An 18,331-nucleotide genomic window follows, 5' to 3' on the forward strand; every position below is an offset into this window, starting at 1 on the left:
TTTTTACTTTTTAGGTGTATTTATGTTAGGTGTGTCTAAAAAGTAAAAAATTTGCATAAAATATTAAAAAAATTCAGTAAAAACAAAAAAAACGAAAAGTAAGTGTGTAGAATGTTCTGAAAACTGTTTTTAAAAAATGAGAACTAAGCAAAGTGATTATTTTTTCTTATTTTTTAAAAGAATATTAATAGGGATCTTTTAAAAAAAACAAATAAATAAATTATTTTGAAGGTAGAAAAGCAAAACGGACAGAAAAGCGCGAATCAACTTTACCGGAAAAACCGACCGTAGGTGAAAAGAAGCAAAACACGTTCTTGCAAGTTGCAGTCAAAAAGTTAACACAGTAATTTTCTTTTCTCTTTCCTTTCCTTTCCTTTCTTTTCTTTTCTTTTCTTTTCCTCTCCTTTCTTTTTGGTTGCGTCCACCAGTATATAAACACCGTAGATACCTCTCTACATATATGCTCTATATGTGAGAGAAAATAACCACACAAAAGAACTCACGGCAAAAAGAATCAACCAACGTCTTATTCGGATTCAAAATCTCGATCTCAACGACTCGATTCCTTCTTCGTACGATTCACTCGTCCTCTTCAATCCCCATCTTCACACACACCCCACACACACGCACACACATTTATATATATAATTTACATGATCATTATTTGTTGCATTTCCACAGATTCATGAACTTTGATCATTCAGATGATTATTTTGTATTGTATTGTGTGGACTTGAATGTTTGGTTTCCGAGAAAATGAGATTGAAAACTAGAGATCGGAGAGAGAAGTGACAGAGAGGTTGGGCCTTTTTGTTGTTTTTGTAGGGTGATGGAACAGAAGCAAATTCTGTTGTCAGCATTGAGCGTTGTTGGGGTTGGAGTCGGAGTGGGGCTAGGTTTGGCCACCGGACAGACGGTGACGAAATGGACCAGCTGCTACAATTCCTCCGCGGCCGACGGCGTCACCGCCGAGCAGATTGAGCAGGAGCTTCTCAGACTCGTCATCAACGGCAAAGAAAGCAAAGTCACCTTCGATGACTTCCCTTATTACCTCAGGTAATTTTTCTGTTCTTCATGCTAAATGATCGAACAATAATCAGTAGTGATCCAAGTTTTTGTTTTTGTTTTTGTTTTTGATTTTTTTTTCTCTCAAATAATCTTTAGGCTAAACATCAAAATCAAGCTGATTTTGAAAAATTGAGGTCTTCGGTAATAATTTTTAATTTTTTTTTTTTTTTTTTCTCTTAGTGAGAGTTATATATGGCGTGATGGATGAGTCATCTCGGTTTATAATTTTCATAAATTTTAATGTATTTACGGGTTGCTAGAAAATGAGTATCAAGGAAATTTTTTCATTTAAATTTACTTAAGAATCTAGTATCAGTTCTTTTTTCTTTTTTCTTTTTTAAATAAAAATAAATAATACATATCTCATTCATATAATAATGATCATGTAATCTGTTCTGTCACCAACTTCATATATGTATATGTGATTGATGAGTTTTTTCATACTGATCTTATGCAAGTAATTCTGAGGTGGATCCAAAGGACTTTGCTTAGATGGGTTCTTGATTATATATATAGAGCTTACGAGTTTCGGTGATGTGAAATATGAATTAAAATGTGTGCAAAAATCTCAAGTTTTGTTTTTATAGTTTTGTTTTTATAGTTTTGTTTCCATCTTGATTATGACATTCTATAAGTGGGTATTCTTGGGAGCTATCATGTTTTATTTTTATAGTTTCTCAAAATTTAGCATTTAAAAATGAAGAGGGCTTTGAAGGTTGACCATTTCTAACTTTTAAGTGAGACCTCTTTCCATAGGTTGTTGAATTTGGTCATGCTTCAATATAAAACTCAAATCATGCATGTATATTTTTATATGCATAGAATAATGAGGATTGAGTTCTTTGTTGTTTTTAAGACATCAACTATTTGATCATCCAGAAAAAAAAAAAAAAAGAAGAAGAAGAAGAAGAAGAAAGAAAAAGAACAGAAGAGTGGATTAATTGTTGAAAGTAGTCAAATGTTACTATTGTATCTTCTTGATTTGCATATGTTACAATCTTCTTTTTTGATGCATAGTGATTAAGAATATTTCTTGCTGCCATATTATAATCATTCTGATTTTCTTGTCCTTTGATGGCAATGAAAGTGAGCGGACACAGGAGTTATTGACTAGTGCTGCATATGTTCATTTGAATCACCTTGATGTTTCCAAGTACACCCGAAATCTTTCGCCTGCAAGTAGGGCTATATTGCTCTCAGGGCCTGCCGGTATGTTATCTGGTCTTGCATTGAGACTATTATGTCTTCTAATTTATTTTCATGGCCTAATATGTATTCTTATTTTGTTTGTATCTATTTTGAAGAACTTTACCAGCAAATGCTTGCAAAAGCTCTTGCACATCACTTTGAAGCAAAGTTGTTATTATTAGATGTTACTGACTTTTCTCTAAAGGTAAGTGCGTAAAATGTCAATTTTCTTTAATTTAAAAACTTGTTATTTATCGTTCTAATGTTTTCTTTGGTTCTTGATTCTCCTCAGATGCAGTGCAAGTATGGAACTGCCAAAAAAGATCCCGTAAGTTTTCATTAATCTACCCTGAGGGATTGATCATCATCGTTGTTTCGTTAATATGGAATTGCCTTTCGTAATACTATTCAGTTGGCACTGCAAAAGCATTTTTTTTTATAAAGTTAATTGTATTCTAAGGGAGTAAAAAAAAAGTCCCACCCAGTGTGCCAAGTGGAATATTTCCTGATTTCTGGCCTTTTTTGTTTTTTCGGTTTTTTAGTCTTTCAAGAGGTCCATCTCAGAGGTCGCCTTGGGGCGAATGTCTAGTTTGTTTGGTTCCATCTCAATCCTTCCCTCAAGGGAGGATGGCAGAGGTATGTCAAGAATTATAGCCCATTTTCTTTACATTTAGCACAATAACATCATGAGGATGATTTTGTACGACTCTAGGATATATATATATATTTGGTACAAAGCACTGCTTTGATGTCATTCCTTGCAATTATGTTTATACTATTGCTCTTTGTTAATTTGTGGAGGAATGATTAATTATGGTTCAAGGATTGGTTAGTGTAGTTTGCAGTATCAATTTATTTTTAATCAGGACTGTGTCTCACTCCTTTACATTCATTTGGACTGTAGACTTAAATATGGATGATGGACCAAATACTCTTCTCCATTTAGAGAAATGAATCACATTGTTATTGTCTTTTCTTGCTCAAAGTCATGAAATTTCACTCTTTTTAGTGTTGTCATGTTCCTTTCCTTCTTAGAAAGAACAGAAAGAACGTTATGCAATGTTCATCAATGGACCGAGCAAGAAATTTAAATATTTTAATTTTAATTTTAATTTTACTTTTTATGGGGATTTGATTTTCTCTGCTGTAATACCTTAACATACAAACTTCAATTTTTATGTTTTTCATTTCTGTTGATGATATTGTCCTGACAACTTCCTTTACAATGGCTTGGAAATTTTTTTTTACAGGCACATTATCCAGGCACAGTAGTAGCTTGGATATAAAGTCAAGGTATGGTAAATAAGTTGTTACAGATGGATGACAAGACAGAGTTTAACCATTATTTGTCTCATATATAGCTTATATAATGTACCATGCAGAGGTATGGAAGGTGCTAATGACCCCCCAAAACATCGTAGAAATGCTTCTACTTCTACTGATACGAGCAGCATCAGTTCTCAGTGCTCTTCTTCTAATACAGGTTATTTTCTAAAATGTTTTGATAAATTATCTGAAAAATGCATTTGAGGTTATTTAGTTCTATTTTTTTGAATAAAAAACTAGTTTCTTTCTAAAGTTTTCCATTTATATTCTGTTTTATATTTGACGAATTGATTCAGCACTCTTTTGTATCACTGATTGAAGCTTTATTGTTGACAAATATTTCAATTTAGATTGAGAACTAACCCATAATAATGCTTTGTATCAGACAAATGTTGGGGTAAGAGGATAAAAAGAAGCTATAAGCATTCTCTATACCCCTGCCCTTTGGGCTAACTGATGTTTCCATAAGCTTGAGATTAATACAATATCAATCACCACCCCAAGGTTGGTGACTTGGTGGCTGGGTGCCTACTCCCAAGTGGTTTGGTGGAGAGGAGGTCATGAGTTTAGTTTGAGTCTTACTGGTGTCAATTGGGGGCATGAGACTCATGCCCATTAATACTAGGCCACGGCTCCTTGCCACTATTCCATTTATCTGAATTGATTTGATCTTTTAATTTCTTATTATTTGATACTCTGTTGTATGCAGATGGTTGCTTAATAGTTACTGTCAAGATTTAGCTTTGCTATTCTTACTGATTCTTGAGACTTGCTTGGTTTTTTAGCTCCTCTCAAGCGCATAAGCAGCTGGTCTTTTGATGAGAAACTCTTCTTACAGTCGCTTTTCAAGGTAGTATAACCACGGCCGAGTTGCTTCTTTCAAAACTCAAAATCTTATACCATTTATGCATGTTGTTTTTGGATAATTTTGTTACTTAATTTACTCTTCCATTGGTTATGATGAAAAATGTTTTCTAGAAAATATTTTCCACTATTTTCCACATTTTTTGGTGTTTTGAACAACAGAAAATGAAAGTCAATGAAAAATAAATTTATTTAGACAAAATGTTTTCTAATTTTGAAAGGTGAAAAACCTTTTGTGGACTACAATTTTACCAACACCATACTACCCCACCTCCACCATCCCACCACCACCACCAACATTAATACATCACTAGCACCTTAGTTTCAAGGTCGCAACCAAAACATAAATGAACGTTTTCTACTTTAAAAAAAAAATATTGAAAATATTTTCTATTAAAACAAACGAAGCATTAGATGATTCCTGAATATGTAGCTTTTAGGTATCTCAGAGTTTACTGACCAGAAAGATTTTGCAGGTTTTGGTATCAGTTTCCGAAACCAGTTCCATCATTCTCTACATCAGAGATGTCGAGAGGCTCCTCCAATCCCAAAGACTCTACAAATTGTTTGACAGAATGCTAAAGAAACTATCAGGATCAGTTGTAATACTTGGCTCTCAGATGTTGGACCCAGATGAAGATTGTGAGGAAGTAGATGACAGAATAGCTCTTCTGTTTCCTTATAACATTGAGATCAAGCCGCCCGAAGACGAGATTCATCTTGTAAGGTGGAAAGACCAGCTGGAAGAGGACACAAAGGTTATCCAGTTTCAGGATAACAAAAATCACATTGCCGAAGTACTTGCAGCAAATGATCTCGAGTGTGATGATCTTGGTTCAATCTGCAATGCAGATGCAATGGTTCTCGGTAATTACATAGAAGAGATTGTGGTATCCGCGATATCTTATCATTTGATGAATAACAATGACCCAGTGTACCGAAATGGGAAGCTTGTTATATCATCTAAGAGGTAGACGACTCATTCTTTTTTCTTTTCTTTTTCTCTTTTGTTTTAATCAAATTTCATGTAGTTATTCTTGGTTGTGATGTAAACAGTTTGTCCCATGGGTTAAGTATCTTCCAGGAGGGAAGAAGGGGTAGGAAAGATTCCCTAAAACTAGAGACAAATGCTGAATCTTCCAAGGTTTGTTCTACATCTTAACAATCTTATGAGTAGTGGAATTGATTTTTATCATTTTTAATAGGGTTTAACTAACTCTGCTTCATTTGTCTATCGATTTAGGACTCTGAGGGGGGAGAGATAATTGGGTCAAAGCCTGATGCAAACAAAAGCGAGACAGAGAAATCGGTTCCTTCAGCAAAGAAAGATGGTGAGAATTCACCGCCATCAAAGCCGGTAAGCCCATCTCTGATAAATTTATTTGAAAAGGGAGATGGTGATAAATAACAAAAATTGAACTGACAGATAAATGTTTGTTGCAGTTGACACTAATGCTCTTCCGCACCTTCTTCTGAAAGTTTTAAGTCTATTATTAGTTGATAATTGATATAATCTCTCCTAATATTGCACTTTCAATGATTTGTTAAGTACATGAAGACAGAATATAACTTCCTAACAACATGTGTGTCTATGCATCGTGGTTTTTCCTATAGGAAGTTCCTCCCGACAACGAATTTGAGAAACGCATAAGGCCAGAGGTTATTCCTGCAAACGAGATTGGAGTAACATTTGCAGATATTGGTGCCTTGGATGAGATTAAAGAATCACTTCAAGAGCTGGTCATGCTCCCTCTTCGAAGACCAGACCTCTTCAATGGCGGACTTCTTAAGCCTTGTAGGGGTATATTGCTTTTTGGTCCTCCGGGTACTGGGAAAACAATGCTGGCAAAGGCCATTGCCAATGAAGCCGGAGCAAGCTTCATCAACGTCTCGATGTCGACCATCACTTCAAAATGGTTTGGAGAAGATGAAAAGAATGTCCGAGCTTTGTTCACACTCGCAGCAAAGGTTTCTCCAACTATTATTTTTGTAGATGAGGTCGATAGCATGCTTGGGCAAAGGACAAGAGTTGGGGAGCACGAGGCTATGCGGAAGATTAAGAATGAGTTCATGACACATTGGGATGGGCTGTTGACAAAATCAGGTGAGCGGATTCTTGTTCTTGCCGCGACAAACAGGCCATTTGACCTTGACGAAGCAATTATTAGGCGGTTTGAGCGCAGGTACCTGTTCATATGTATGCACTTTTTGAACTTTTCGTTGGTTTTGTTTCTCAAAACACAAAAAACAAAACAAAAAGATGAAAACATAAATCGAACATAGAGATTAAGTTTACTGAGATTTTTGTTTTCTGGTGAACAGAATAATGGTTGGTCTCCCATCTGTGGAGAGCAGGGAAATGATCTTGAGGACGCTTTTGGGAAAGGAAAAAGTAGAAAATATAGACTTCAAGGAGCTTGCAGCCATGACAGAAGGATATAGTGGAAGCGATCTTAAGGTTTGTGCTGTTTTAATGGAATTATTGAGTTTGATTTCTACAGTAAACGCTGTGTCTAAATGTTCGTCTTGACTCTATTGAAAACAGAATTTGTGCATCACAGCAGCGTATCGACCTGTTAGGGAGCTAATACAAAAGGAGAGACTAAAGGATGTGGTATTCTCTTACATTCTAAGATCTTATCCCCAATCAAAATTTTCATTTTTCCCTTTCTTGCTTTTGATTATTGTGCATGCTGATTTTTATTCGAAATTTATTTATTTTTTATTAATTTTTTCTGCACAGAAAAATAAGGAAAGAGTTGATGAACAGAAAAAGAAGGAAATAGTTGATGAAGCGCAGAGCTCAGAAGATGCTTCAGATACAAAAGAAGAAGGTAAAGAGGAAAGGGTAATTGCTCTGAGGCCCTTAAACATGGAAGACATGAGGCAGGCAAAGAATCAGGTAAACTCACCTGAACTTTTTGTTTTGTTTTGTTTTGTTTTTGTTTTTGTTTTTGTTTTCGTTTTCGTTTTCGTTTTCGATTTCGATTTCGTTTTCGATTTCGATTTCGAATTCGAATTCGCCCTTTTAGTACACCTCTAATGCACTGGGGAAGCTCTAAATTAGAGTACAATTGTTTTTTGTTTCGTTTTGGGGGTGGAAAATTGGCTCCTCACTGAATTGTCTTTACGAAAAGACATAACCTCAATCTAAGTTGATAGATCTGTGAACTATGGCAGAGAGTTGAGATCTTTGAATCCAATATTTTCCATAAATATGTTTATATAATTTAATGCTCAAAAAAGCGTTTTCATTGCTGCAGGTTGCTGCAAGTTTTGCTACTGAGGGATGTATCATGAGTGAACTGAAGCAATGGAATGATTTGTATGGAGAAGGAGGTTCAAGGAAGAAGAAGCAGTTAACTTACTTCCTATAGATTGGTAGATTGCTGGCATGTTTAATCCGCTCCTCATCGGCACCATTCTTTGTGAAACAGTGTGGAAGGTTTGGAAATCCAAAAGGGCTTCTAGTTGAATCGTAACTAATACAGGACAGAAGGAATCAAAAAGCTAGAGCACTTAGTTCTCACGTCAAAATGACAAAATCCAGACAATCCCGGAAAAAGCTTGAATCAGGGCGTGTGATATAGTTCTTGAATGATTTGTTTGGCGCATATATGTCATGCTCAAAGGAGGAGGGAGAGAGGGTTGTTGGTATGCAATAGGTGACTCTACAAACCACATGCCAGAAGGCCGGTATGTTTAATTATGTTTTTGTTTTGTGGTATTTGGGAATGCATTGTGGTGTTTTAAGAAACAGGATAAACTTGTATGGGATTTGCTTAATTAGAGCATTGTGTAGGTCATGGACTTGAATTTCATAGAATAGCATATATTGTATATTGGTCTTGTTTTTTTTTATTATAATTATTATGATTCATGGCTGCAAGATTCTCACTATTCAAATCTTCTTACATAATGTTCAAGATTGTACCTAATCCACCCTCCCAGACTCAATTAATGACCTAGGACTTGATTAATGACCAAGCTATGTGTACTTTTATTAAAGATTTGAATACCCAGGCATTATTGGGATTACATGACATGAGCACGATTTTTAGGACAATTCGGATATGAAGAAAAAAGCACACTAGGAAAATGTCCAAAAGAACAATTATTCTTTAATCTTACTATTCGAAGCTCCTAGGTATTTGGGAAAATAAAGATTTAACCAATACTAAACATACCATTAATGCAACATATATATCATCATGTTAATGCATGACGCAAAGCCATTAATAATAATCTGAAACCTGAAATTGTGTCACCAAATACCATATTCATTTAATTGTGAACCCAAACATACCAACAGCAGAACCAAAAAACATGGGTTCAACCTGCTAAGAATTAATCAGTTCAATGAAAACTGTAACAAGTAACAAAAACTTCCAAAAAAAAAGTAACACCTAAGCCACCTTCTTGCCGCTCAACGGTCCTCTGGGAATCTTACTTAGAACCTGGGCATCAAACACTGCATACTGCTTCTTGAACTCCGCCAATGCTTTCTCAGCAAACAGGTCAACGCGGTCCTCGTATCTCTCATAAAGAACAGGCATGGTATGCAGCAAAACAAAAGCTGGAAAACAAAAATGGAGATAACAAAAAAAATATTAAGCTACAACAATCAAATTAAGTGAAGTTCTAAAAATGTACGAATTTGGAATTGAAAAGATTCTTTACCTATATAGCACAAGGTCAGGAAGTTACACCAACTTCCAACAACTGAAATAACCCACAACCCAGCAATCACCTGAGAAAAAAAAAAAAAAACTTTAATGAATTGAATAGACCAAATTTCAAATTGGAGTCGATGATCTTTGACAGCAGGCCATGTAGAGAGCCCTATATAATTCCACCCTAAACCTATCATTATTTGAAGTTCAATGTGACTGGGAGGATTCAATTCTATCATTCATTGTGTTGGTTTCTTTTTTTCTTTCTTTTTCTTGTTTTTTCGAGGTGTGTGTATGTGTCAGCTTGCAAACATGAAAACCAAGCTCTTTAAAAATTGAAGCTAGAAAGAAAAAAAAACAACATACAGTAAGAAATTTCTTCAAATCTCTCCCATATGCAATATCCCGGAGAACAGAGTGAGCTCGGTTGAATTCAATTCTCAGATCAGAAGCTATTCCTAGGACAACATCATCGGAAATTCCAACTTCTGGAATTTGAGGTGGAGACCTAATTACATGTACCAAAGAAATTTAGAAACAGCTAGACTTAAATCATACGGGCAGAAAAAAAAAATGAAAAATGAAAAATGAAAAAGGGAAAGTAGGGTTAGGAACAATATCAAATAGTTTACTTGTTGATAAAGGTGGATGCATTGGCCCAGAGGAAAAGGAATGCTAAGGCAAGTATAAGAATATGGCATACTAGAGTGAGCAAGTGGTATTCGATTAAATCAAAAAGCATCCATATTGCAGTGGCACTGCCAAGCACCACAGCAGAAATTTTCTTGTCCCTCCACAAAAGAACATCAGCAGCTGCCAAACAAAGATCATATCAGAAGATATAGAAACATATAGGTATAAAAACAAAAAAACACACGCATGCACAACACTTCCACCTAGTAAGTACATAAAACATCTATCTATTCTATAATATAAAACATACATCTCTTTTGGTGTGAACGCTGTCACGTTTTTCTTTTTCCAATAATGGCTTTTATGTTCAGTAACTGCCAATTTCAATAACCGTGGAACGGTCCTTAAAATTACTAAACGGTTTTCTTCATTCATCAAACCGCCCCTCAAATCATCAAATCAACCCAAAATTTAAATGTAAAATTGAAAACGCAACAACTGCTAGTATTTCATAAAGTAAACTACTCATCCATCCACTTGGTTGTTGGAAAGAATGTGAGGAAAGAAAGCTTGAGAAAGGGAGAATTGTTCTACAAATTTATTTCTTTTGTCAATAGATCTGTACAAGAAACAGAGAAGAAGAAAAAATAGACGGAATCTTCAATATTGTTGTTGAGAATAACAGCATATAATTATTCATAACTTCTCAACTCAACCAGTTTGTTGTCATTGAATTCCTAATTTTCTTGGTTAGTAAAAAAATTTATAAGCTTTATTAGATCAAAAAAGGAAGGATTTTGTCACACATAAATATTTAATACTACTGCTACTCTTCTAATACTACTATATATTTTTAAAAGCAGTTTTCCAACACAGGGTACATATATAACTTCAATTGCATAAACCAAGCTACACCAATCTAAAAGTTCAAAGCAGTAAATCCTAGTTGACGGGAACTTCATAGATGAAGAAATTTAACAAAAACATATTTTAATTTTAATAAATCCTTCCTACTGAAGATCTCTCTCTCTCTCTCTCTCTCTCCATGCATGCAAAACGTCAAACACAATCAAAATTAAAATAATTTCAAGCAAGGGGAACAAGAGGTTCACAACACTGGCAAACAAAATGGTGACGAAATTCTGTTTCATGGTTTCACAGAGAGTACAATCCAATGCAATTTATCCAAATAGCACAAATAGGCTCAGCTGAGAGGATTTTGGTTTTCATGAGTTTTTAACCAATGAAAGAATTAAAATTACAAAAAAAAAAAAAAAGGTCCAAATATCCATCTTTTCCCACTTTTTCACGACAACGAAGTGAATTCAGGATTGCAAGGAACAAAGAAACAGATGAACAATTATGTGACATGAAACAGTAACACAATTTCACAAAAATATTTTAAAATGTCATAGAGTATCTTTCAAGAGAGGCAAAATATCAAATGTTAGAAGGCAATGAAAATCACAAGAACAACAAAAAAGTAAAAAAAACTCAGTGTACCAAGTCAATTTAGTTGAAGCCAAAGATCAATGTTTTTTTCATCATTCCAAGTAAGTTAAAAACAATTTACTTGCCAAAAAAAAAAAAAAAAACAAAAAGGCATGAAAAAACTGCAAAAAGCGAATAGCAATGATATCGACACTTGACCTTTTAAGTTACTCACACTCTTTTTGTTTTTCTGTTTTATCTTATATAGAAAATAGAGTGTGAATGGTATCTTTGTCTCACATTGCTTTCTTTCAAATAATTTTTTTTTTTTTTTTTTTTTTTTTATAATCTAAAGTGGACAAAAAGACCTGACAGCTCTAATTAAACAAACAAAGAATATTTTGTCTAAAAATAAGAAAATTGTTGCGAAGAATACGAACCATAGTCAGCGAATCAACATATTAAGGTTGGTTTGAAGAGCGATTTGATTTTTTTTTGACTATTTTAATTTAGGTTAAAATATCTTATTTAGGAAGGATTTTTTTGACTTTTTATGAGAGAAAGAATGTAATGATTATGGGTTAGATGTAATATTTTGTCTTATTAAAGTTAAAAAATCTATTTTGTTTTTTTCAGTTATTTTAGTCCCCCAAAAAAAAAAAAAAAAAACCTAACTTTTTTCTTCCCAAACGGAGCCTAAGAAACTTAGATAAAACAATTAGAGCAACCAGGGATGGAACTAGGATTTCAATACTGGAGGAGCTAAAAGAAAAATAATTTTTTTTACCATATACACAAAATACACATGCATATATATGATATATAAATTATATATACATTAAAAAAATTTAAATACCATAGAAGGAATTTCTAATAAGATGAATAAATTTTTTTTATATAAAATAAAAAAAGAATTCAAAACAAAATAAGAATGACATATATATTTTTTATACTGGTATCATTTTATATAAAAAAATGATACATATATATATATTTTTTAAAGTTCTATGACAAATAATAATATTTATAGAAAGAAGAAGTCATCACTCCCATAATCTTCTCCTAATTCTGTTCTGAGCAATTAAACGATTAGCTAGGTCAGTAAGGCAAAGTTTGGGAAGACTAAATAAGTGTACTTTTTGACTTTTTATGAAATATGGGTTGGATTTGAATTGGGTTTGAAGTGATGTGTTAGAGAAGTGATGTGACTTAAATAAGATGATGTGACTTAAATAGGATAATGACTTTTTGACTTTTTGGATTTTTTGGAGGATGCCAAACTTGGCCTAAATTGATTCCTACAGTATCATTTACAGCAACTAAGAAGCACAGATTAAACCAAAGAGACATCACACTCTAACCAAACCAAGTCAGATCAAGTTTATTTTGGCAACATAGTTTTTAGTCACTTTTTTTGGTTAGTAGCAAAAGTTAAAAGTTAGTTTTTTTGGCTTTTTTTTCATTTGGGAAGTTGGTTTTTAGCCAACGATGAAATTACAATTTTACCCCTTATGGGTCAAAATGTGTTACATAGGTGAAGTTGTAAATATTTTAAATAAATGGGAGTAGTTTGATCATTTTATTATGATTTGACATCATAAATAAATATTAATAAAAAAATTCAAAAGTCACTTTTTACCAACTTCCCAAATCATTTGTCTAAAAAAGCCAAAAGCTTAGTTAAAAGTCAAAAAGTCACTTTTTACCATCTTTCCAAAACAACCCCAAATCGAACTGAGGCTAAATTTGACATCTTCAAAAAAATTAAAAAAATTAAAAAATTATACAAAAAGTAAACAAAACATTATTATCCATAAATAAAAAATATTAAAAAAATATTTTATATATATTTATACTTCAAATGCACTGAGCAATGTGACAGCCATTGACCAGGAAAAGTTTCACTTTTTTTGGGGAAAAAAAATTCCACAGGTAAAGTTTATTAGTTTGATAATAATATTGAGCCCTTGGAGGCCCAATAAGGGTTCTGTTTGATAATCCGAACCGTTCAATATGTAAAAATCGTCGAGTAATATATGCCTGTAAAAAATCACATTGATCGGATATCGTTAACTATATGATCAAATCAGTTTTGTATAAATAAAACCGATGGTGTGATAGTTAACTATTTGAAAAACTAATCCAATCATATAGCTATCGATATCCGATCAACACGATTTATTATAAGTATATAATAATCGATGAGCTGTACATATTCAACGGTTCAGATTATTAAAATGGGACCCATGATGACCCCACGGATCCACCATCACCGTCCAAAAGTTATTTGCGCCAAAGGAGTAATGATTTTTCTGTATAGGCAGCCAGGCAACGGTACAATCAATCTTAAATCTTGAACTATGCATTTTATTTATATAATTTTTTATTACATATTTTTTTATAAAAAGATAAAAAATTGACCCAAGCATCCATTATTTTTCCTTAATTTTTTAATTCAAAAAGATTAAAAGTACACTTACTTAAGGCATCCCAAACAATTCCTAAATCTCGTGTTCCACTCAAGTGGAAGGAAGTAGAGTAGGCTACGTAATTTGTTTATTTATTTGATTATCCTACTCCATCAAGAGTTATATGCTTAATTAAATTAAATAAGTTCATATTTTTTCAACATTGCATCTCATGCCAATTTACATGTTCTTCTCTTCAAATAGTTTCATTTATAAGATCATATCACTCTTTATCTATTCGCTTTCAATTTACAATTAGTGCATTATTATAATTTCTATTTCTATATTTCATAATATCACACATTCATCCAAGAATTACTACACACATTTTATAATTACGTTGTTTCGATAGAACAGAACTCAAATTTCGTAAATCGAATGGTCCTGCATTGGTGATCATCGAGAACTGTGTGTGTATACAGATTACATACACAAATGTAGAGAGAGAAAGAGAGGTTTGGATTGATTTTCTTACGTTTTCCGCCTCCCAAGACCTTGTGCACAGGCTTCTCTCTGCCGAAGAGACGATAGATCTTCGTTTTGACCACAGACGCCGAAGAAGGCTTCTTCTCGGTATCGGAATCTGACGACGACGACGAATCGTGGCCATCAATCTTCTCGGTCACCGCCTCAACCACTGGTTCATTCTGATCGCCGTCGTGATCGGCCATGGAAATCTCCGACGTGTATCTGACACAATCTTCTCCGCCGGTAATGCGAACCGCTCAGGTGATCGGAGTGAGTGAGAGAGCCAAAGCGAGGATGTGGTGAAATGTGAGACGAATTGAAGTAGGGCGGGACCGAGCCTGAGGTTCGGAGAATTACGAAAACCAATGAAGAGCAGGTGTCCGGAAAAAGAGAGAATTTCTCTCTCCGTTGCTTTGTTCGAGGCTCAACGGAGACGACAGATCGACGGCGTTCGTTTAAACGGCGTTATTCGCCGTTTATTTGTACGTGTGTGCGGTTTGTAGGACACGTGGTGTTATACGAGTGGTTGACAGTTAACCGGACCTTCGCCAAATTTGGTAACCTTGTCACGAAATAACCGGGTCGCGGCACGTGGTGACACGTGGAACAATGTGCCCTAAATCAGGCTCTGTAAAATATGATGAAATTTGTTAAAATTGCTTAATTCGCATTCATTTGCTGAGGCTCTGCAAAATATGATTAAATTTGTTAAAATTGTTTAATTCGCGTTCATTTGCTAATTACAAATTAATTTGATTTGTGATTTAAAATTTATTTTTGAAATCACTTCGTTTCATTATAAATACATATATCAAAATAAAAATTACTGTAAGAAAAATTTTAAATATAAAATTTGTTGTAAATTAATATTACAGCAGATTCAGAGCTCCAAAAAAATAAAAAAATTAAAAATATCACATCATGGTGAGACTCATCATTAGAACTTTCTCTAGAATTTTTTTCTAGAGCTTTTGATCTTTATTCTTAATATTGGAAAGTTTGGTTTTTGATTTTTTTTTCACTAAAAGACAAATTGGTTACAAAATAAAAAAAAATCAATCCAAACAAAATATCACATCAAATCTCATAATTATTTCACTTTTTATCTCATAAATATCACATCTAACCACAAAAAAATCCAACTATCTTTTCAAACATAAAAAAAAAAATTCACTAATATCCTACAACTAAAAAAATTTACAAAAAAACTCACTTCCCAAACACCCACTATATATATAAAATTAATTTGTATATATATAAAATTAATTTGTATTATATATATATATGAAAAATATTATATAAATTAGTGTTATGTATTATATAAATACTTGATAATTATTTAAAAGGACTTTGCTACATCCCCTAAAAATACCCCCTAATCCCCCTAATTTCCATATCAAGTAAAAAAAAAAAAAAAAAAAAAAAAGTTGCCCAAATTGGAAATTAGGGGATTAAGGAGGGTATTTTTAGGGTTCCAAATCATTTTCCTTATTTAAAATTACTCTTCAATTAATTAACAAATTATAAGAGTCCAAAATCACCCAAATAATGATTTTAATTATTTGTGAATCTGTGATTCACAATTTTCAAATGGTACAACACAAAACCTGGTGGGTGTTTGAGAAGTTGCTATTTTAGTAAATTATTTTAGTTTTTGGCTATTTTAGGAGGCTAAAATTTTTGTGTTTGGGAAGGTAGTTAGATTTTTTTGTAATTAGATATGATGTTTGTAAGAAAAAAAGTAAAATGATTATAATTTAATGTAACATTTTATCTCATTAATTATTTTAACTTATTTTATCTTTTAATACTATTTTAACCAAAAAAAAAAGTCAAAAAAATTTCCTCCCAGACACCCTCTAATCATAAGTGCTAAACAGTAAAAATACCGAACCAGAATTGCCTGGAAAACCAAGAGAGAAAAAAAAAAAAAAAAAAAATGATTTTATTGTGAGCCATGTTGCCAAATAGAGGCAGTCCTTTTAGCTTTTAAAAAAAAAAAAAAAATGACAAAAAAAAAAGGTCCAAAAGCTGGAAATGTTTCAGTATTGGCCTATGTTGTTTTGGGTTGCACCCTTTTGTATCTTTTTAATATGGGCCTATCATGGACAAAATTGAACTCCAGTTCATTACATTAAATGCAGGCGGCTAAAGTAGGCTATGTTTTGTTTGTAGGGCATCTGCGTCATAAATTTAAGGGCTTTATCACGCAAGTTTAAAAATTAGATTTAATTTTTAAGTCTAATAATGCGATAATTAATTAAAATATTTAAGTAATATTTTTTTTTATTTTTTTAATTATTAATTAATCATATCACTTACATATCATTAAGTCTAAAAAATAGGTATAAAAAATAGAGATAGATCACTCTCTATATTTCATATCTTCATACTTCTCTATACTCCTCTTATAAAGCTTAATTCTAAACCTGCACCAATGATCGAAATTGTCTACTTTGTAGACTTCGCAGTAAAAGTTATTTATGCAAAAAAATAACTTCATCGGACAACTATAAACATATGAATAAATGGTATTTTATTTTAAAAAATAAATAGTTTAAGTTTACAATCACATTTGTCATTTATTTTAAAACAAAATTTAATTTTTTCTTATTTTTATAAATGTTTGATGAAACACATTTTTTTTTTTTTTGTTATAGATGACCTTTATTGCGAAACCCACGAGATAGACGGTTCAGATTATCAGTATGGATTTAGAATTAAGCCTTAAAAGAGAAGTATAAGGAGATATAAAGAGATAAGATATGAAGGGTTGTATATCATTTTCCTAAATTTAATTTTAATTTTTTTGGGAGCAATTGCTCTAATGTTTATTTTTTAGGGTTAAAAGGACAAAATAATTTTAAAAATGGTAAATTATAATTACACCCCTTGAGGTTTTAATTAAAATACAAATTACTCCTTGTGATTTTAAAAATTACATTTCACCCCTTGATATTTTTAATTTCATAACAAATCGCCCATTTTATTAATAAATTATTAAGTCAATTAACAGTTTTTAATGATGTTAGAAATATGTTTTAATTAATAATTAGGTAATTTTATTATTATATAGGAGAGTAATTATGAATTTCCTTTTTTTTTGGTTAATTTTGTTAAATAAAAAATTCTAACAAATAAGTATTTGTAATTTTCCAAATCACAAAGAATAATATGTACTTTAAGCAAATTTCAGACAGTATATTTATAATTTACCCTTTTAAAAAATTGTATTACTTTTACCTATCTATCCATTACCCACCTATCTACTAACATCACTTATTTATATGTCATTTTCTATTTGTTTATGTATTAGCTATCTGGTCTTATCACCACCACCAATCGTCATCGTTGGCCACCATTGGCGATTTTTTTAGCGCCGACAGTGCTTTGGTTGGTGATCTTTATCTTTGGGTTATTTTGGCAAGATGGTTAAAAACCATCCTCTAGCTTTAAATTTATTTTGAGTCACATTAATTTTTTTTATTTTTTTACACGTTTTTTTTATATAAAAAGGTTAAGAAAATCAACTTTTAACTAACTTTTCAAAACAACCCCTTGTAACCAACCAATTTCATTAATCATATGCTTATTTCTATAAAAGATCAATTCTTAAACCAAATGCCATATTCTACCATAAAAACGAACTTTTCACAAATTATCTCTTATTTGTATGATATTATACTGTTTTTGTGCTGAAAAATCACGAGTACTGTGAGTGCAGACACAGAGGAACACACGTACTTGTGGTGGGCATTCTGGCGTCATCCCAACTCCTAACCTCCCTACAAAAAATGAACATTGGTGCACGAAAATAGGTACTTGTCAAACACATGTTCAAACCTAAATTAACAAATCACTCACTGTCTTCATTACAGAAATGTTTGGGATTCCTAAAGTTGGAGACTCTCGTTATCTCTAAAATGATATGGACAAATTATATATTTTTGTTTTTTTAATTTTTTTCTTCTTTTCTTTTTAAATCAATCACAGGTGAGTGAAAATTTTAAAAATTGTATTTTTTAAGAATATGTAGCTTTGGCCCTGTTTGATAGAACTGTGGAAAAGTACTTATAGCTTATGCCTTTACAGTTTATAGCTTATAACTATGAACATAAGCTGATTTCTGACTTATAAATTAAGCATCTCCTGCCCCACTCAAAAAATAAACTGATTTCTGACTTACAAAAAGTTATAAGCTGCATTGTTAAG

General features: G+C 32.5%; 2 protein-coding genes across 3 annotated transcripts; one reads left to right on the top strand and one right to left on the bottom strand.

The window, feature by feature from the left end:
* The first annotated feature begins 275 nt into the window (after window positions 1-275).
* On the top strand, window positions 276-8,346 carry LOC114295880 (uncharacterized). Of its 2 annotated transcripts, XM_028240174.2 has the most exons (17): window positions 276-572; window positions 826-1,056; window positions 2,156-2,277; window positions 2,373-2,461; window positions 2,549-2,584; window positions 2,799-2,892; window positions 3,507-3,549; window positions 3,639-3,739; window positions 4,368-4,432; window positions 4,923-5,416; window positions 5,503-5,590; window positions 5,690-5,803; window positions 6,061-6,629; window positions 6,769-6,904; window positions 6,992-7,060; window positions 7,190-7,348; window positions 7,710-8,346. In XM_028240174.2, exons 2-17 carry the CDS (start codon window positions 830-832, stop codon window positions 7,821-7,823), a joined length of 2,520 nt encoding a protein of 839 aa, XP_028095975.2. In that variant the 5' UTR covers window positions 276-572; window positions 826-829; the 3' UTR covers window positions 7,824-8,346. The 2 variants fall into 2 exon arrangements, with proteins under 2 accessions (XP_028095975.2, XP_082738332.1); XM_082882206.1 differs by lacking the exons at window positions 276-572; window positions 826-1,056 and having other exon boundaries at window positions 2,152-2,277; window positions 2,374-2,461.
* Window positions 8,347-8,650: 304 nt separating this feature from the next.
* Window positions 8,651-14,572, bottom strand: LOC114295879 (reticulon-like protein B5). The gene is made up of 5 exons (XM_028240173.2): window positions 14,127-14,572; window positions 9,752-9,932; window positions 9,486-9,627; window positions 9,127-9,196; window positions 8,651-9,022 (listed from the first exon to the last, which is right to left on the bottom strand). Exons 1-5 carry the CDS (start codon window positions 14,320-14,322, stop codon window positions 8,853-8,855), a joined length of 759 nt encoding a protein of 252 aa, XP_028095974.2. The 5' UTR covers window positions 14,323-14,572; the 3' UTR covers window positions 8,651-8,852.
* Window positions 14,573-18,331: the final 3,759 nt, after the last annotated feature.

Source organism: Camellia sinensis, chromosome 8 (assembly GCF_055761805.1).
Source record: "Camellia sinensis isolate YWXY chromosome 8, ASM5576180v1, whole genome shotgun sequence".
Lineage (NCBI taxonomy): Eukaryota > Viridiplantae > Streptophyta > Magnoliopsida > Ericales > Theaceae > Camellia > Camellia sinensis.

Coding starts and splice junctions, on each gene's coding strand:
- LOC114295880 (XM_028240174.2), top strand. CDS start 830: ATGGAACAGAAGCAAATTCTGTTGTCAGCATTGAGCGTTGTTGGGGTT. Junction 2,585..2,798: donor GAACTGCCAAAAAAGATCCC/GTAAGTTTTCAT, acceptor TCGGTTTTTTAG/TCTTTCAAGAGGTCCATCTC. Junction 7,061..7,189: donor AGGAGAGACTAAAGGATGTG/GTATTCTCTTAC, acceptor TTTTCTGCACAG/AAAAATAAGGAAAGAGTTGA.
- LOC114295879 (XM_028240173.2), bottom strand. CDS start 14,322: ATGGCCGATCACGACGGCGATCAGAATGAACCAGTGGTTGAGGCGGTG. Junction 9,197..9,485: donor ATTTGAAGAAATTTCTTACT/GTATGTTGTTTT, acceptor TTTTTTTCTCAG/GTGATTGCTGGGTTGTGGGT. Junction 9,023..9,126: donor CCTGACCTTGTGCTATATAG/GTAAAGAATCTT, acceptor TTTGTTTTCCAG/CTTTTGTTTTGCTGCATACC.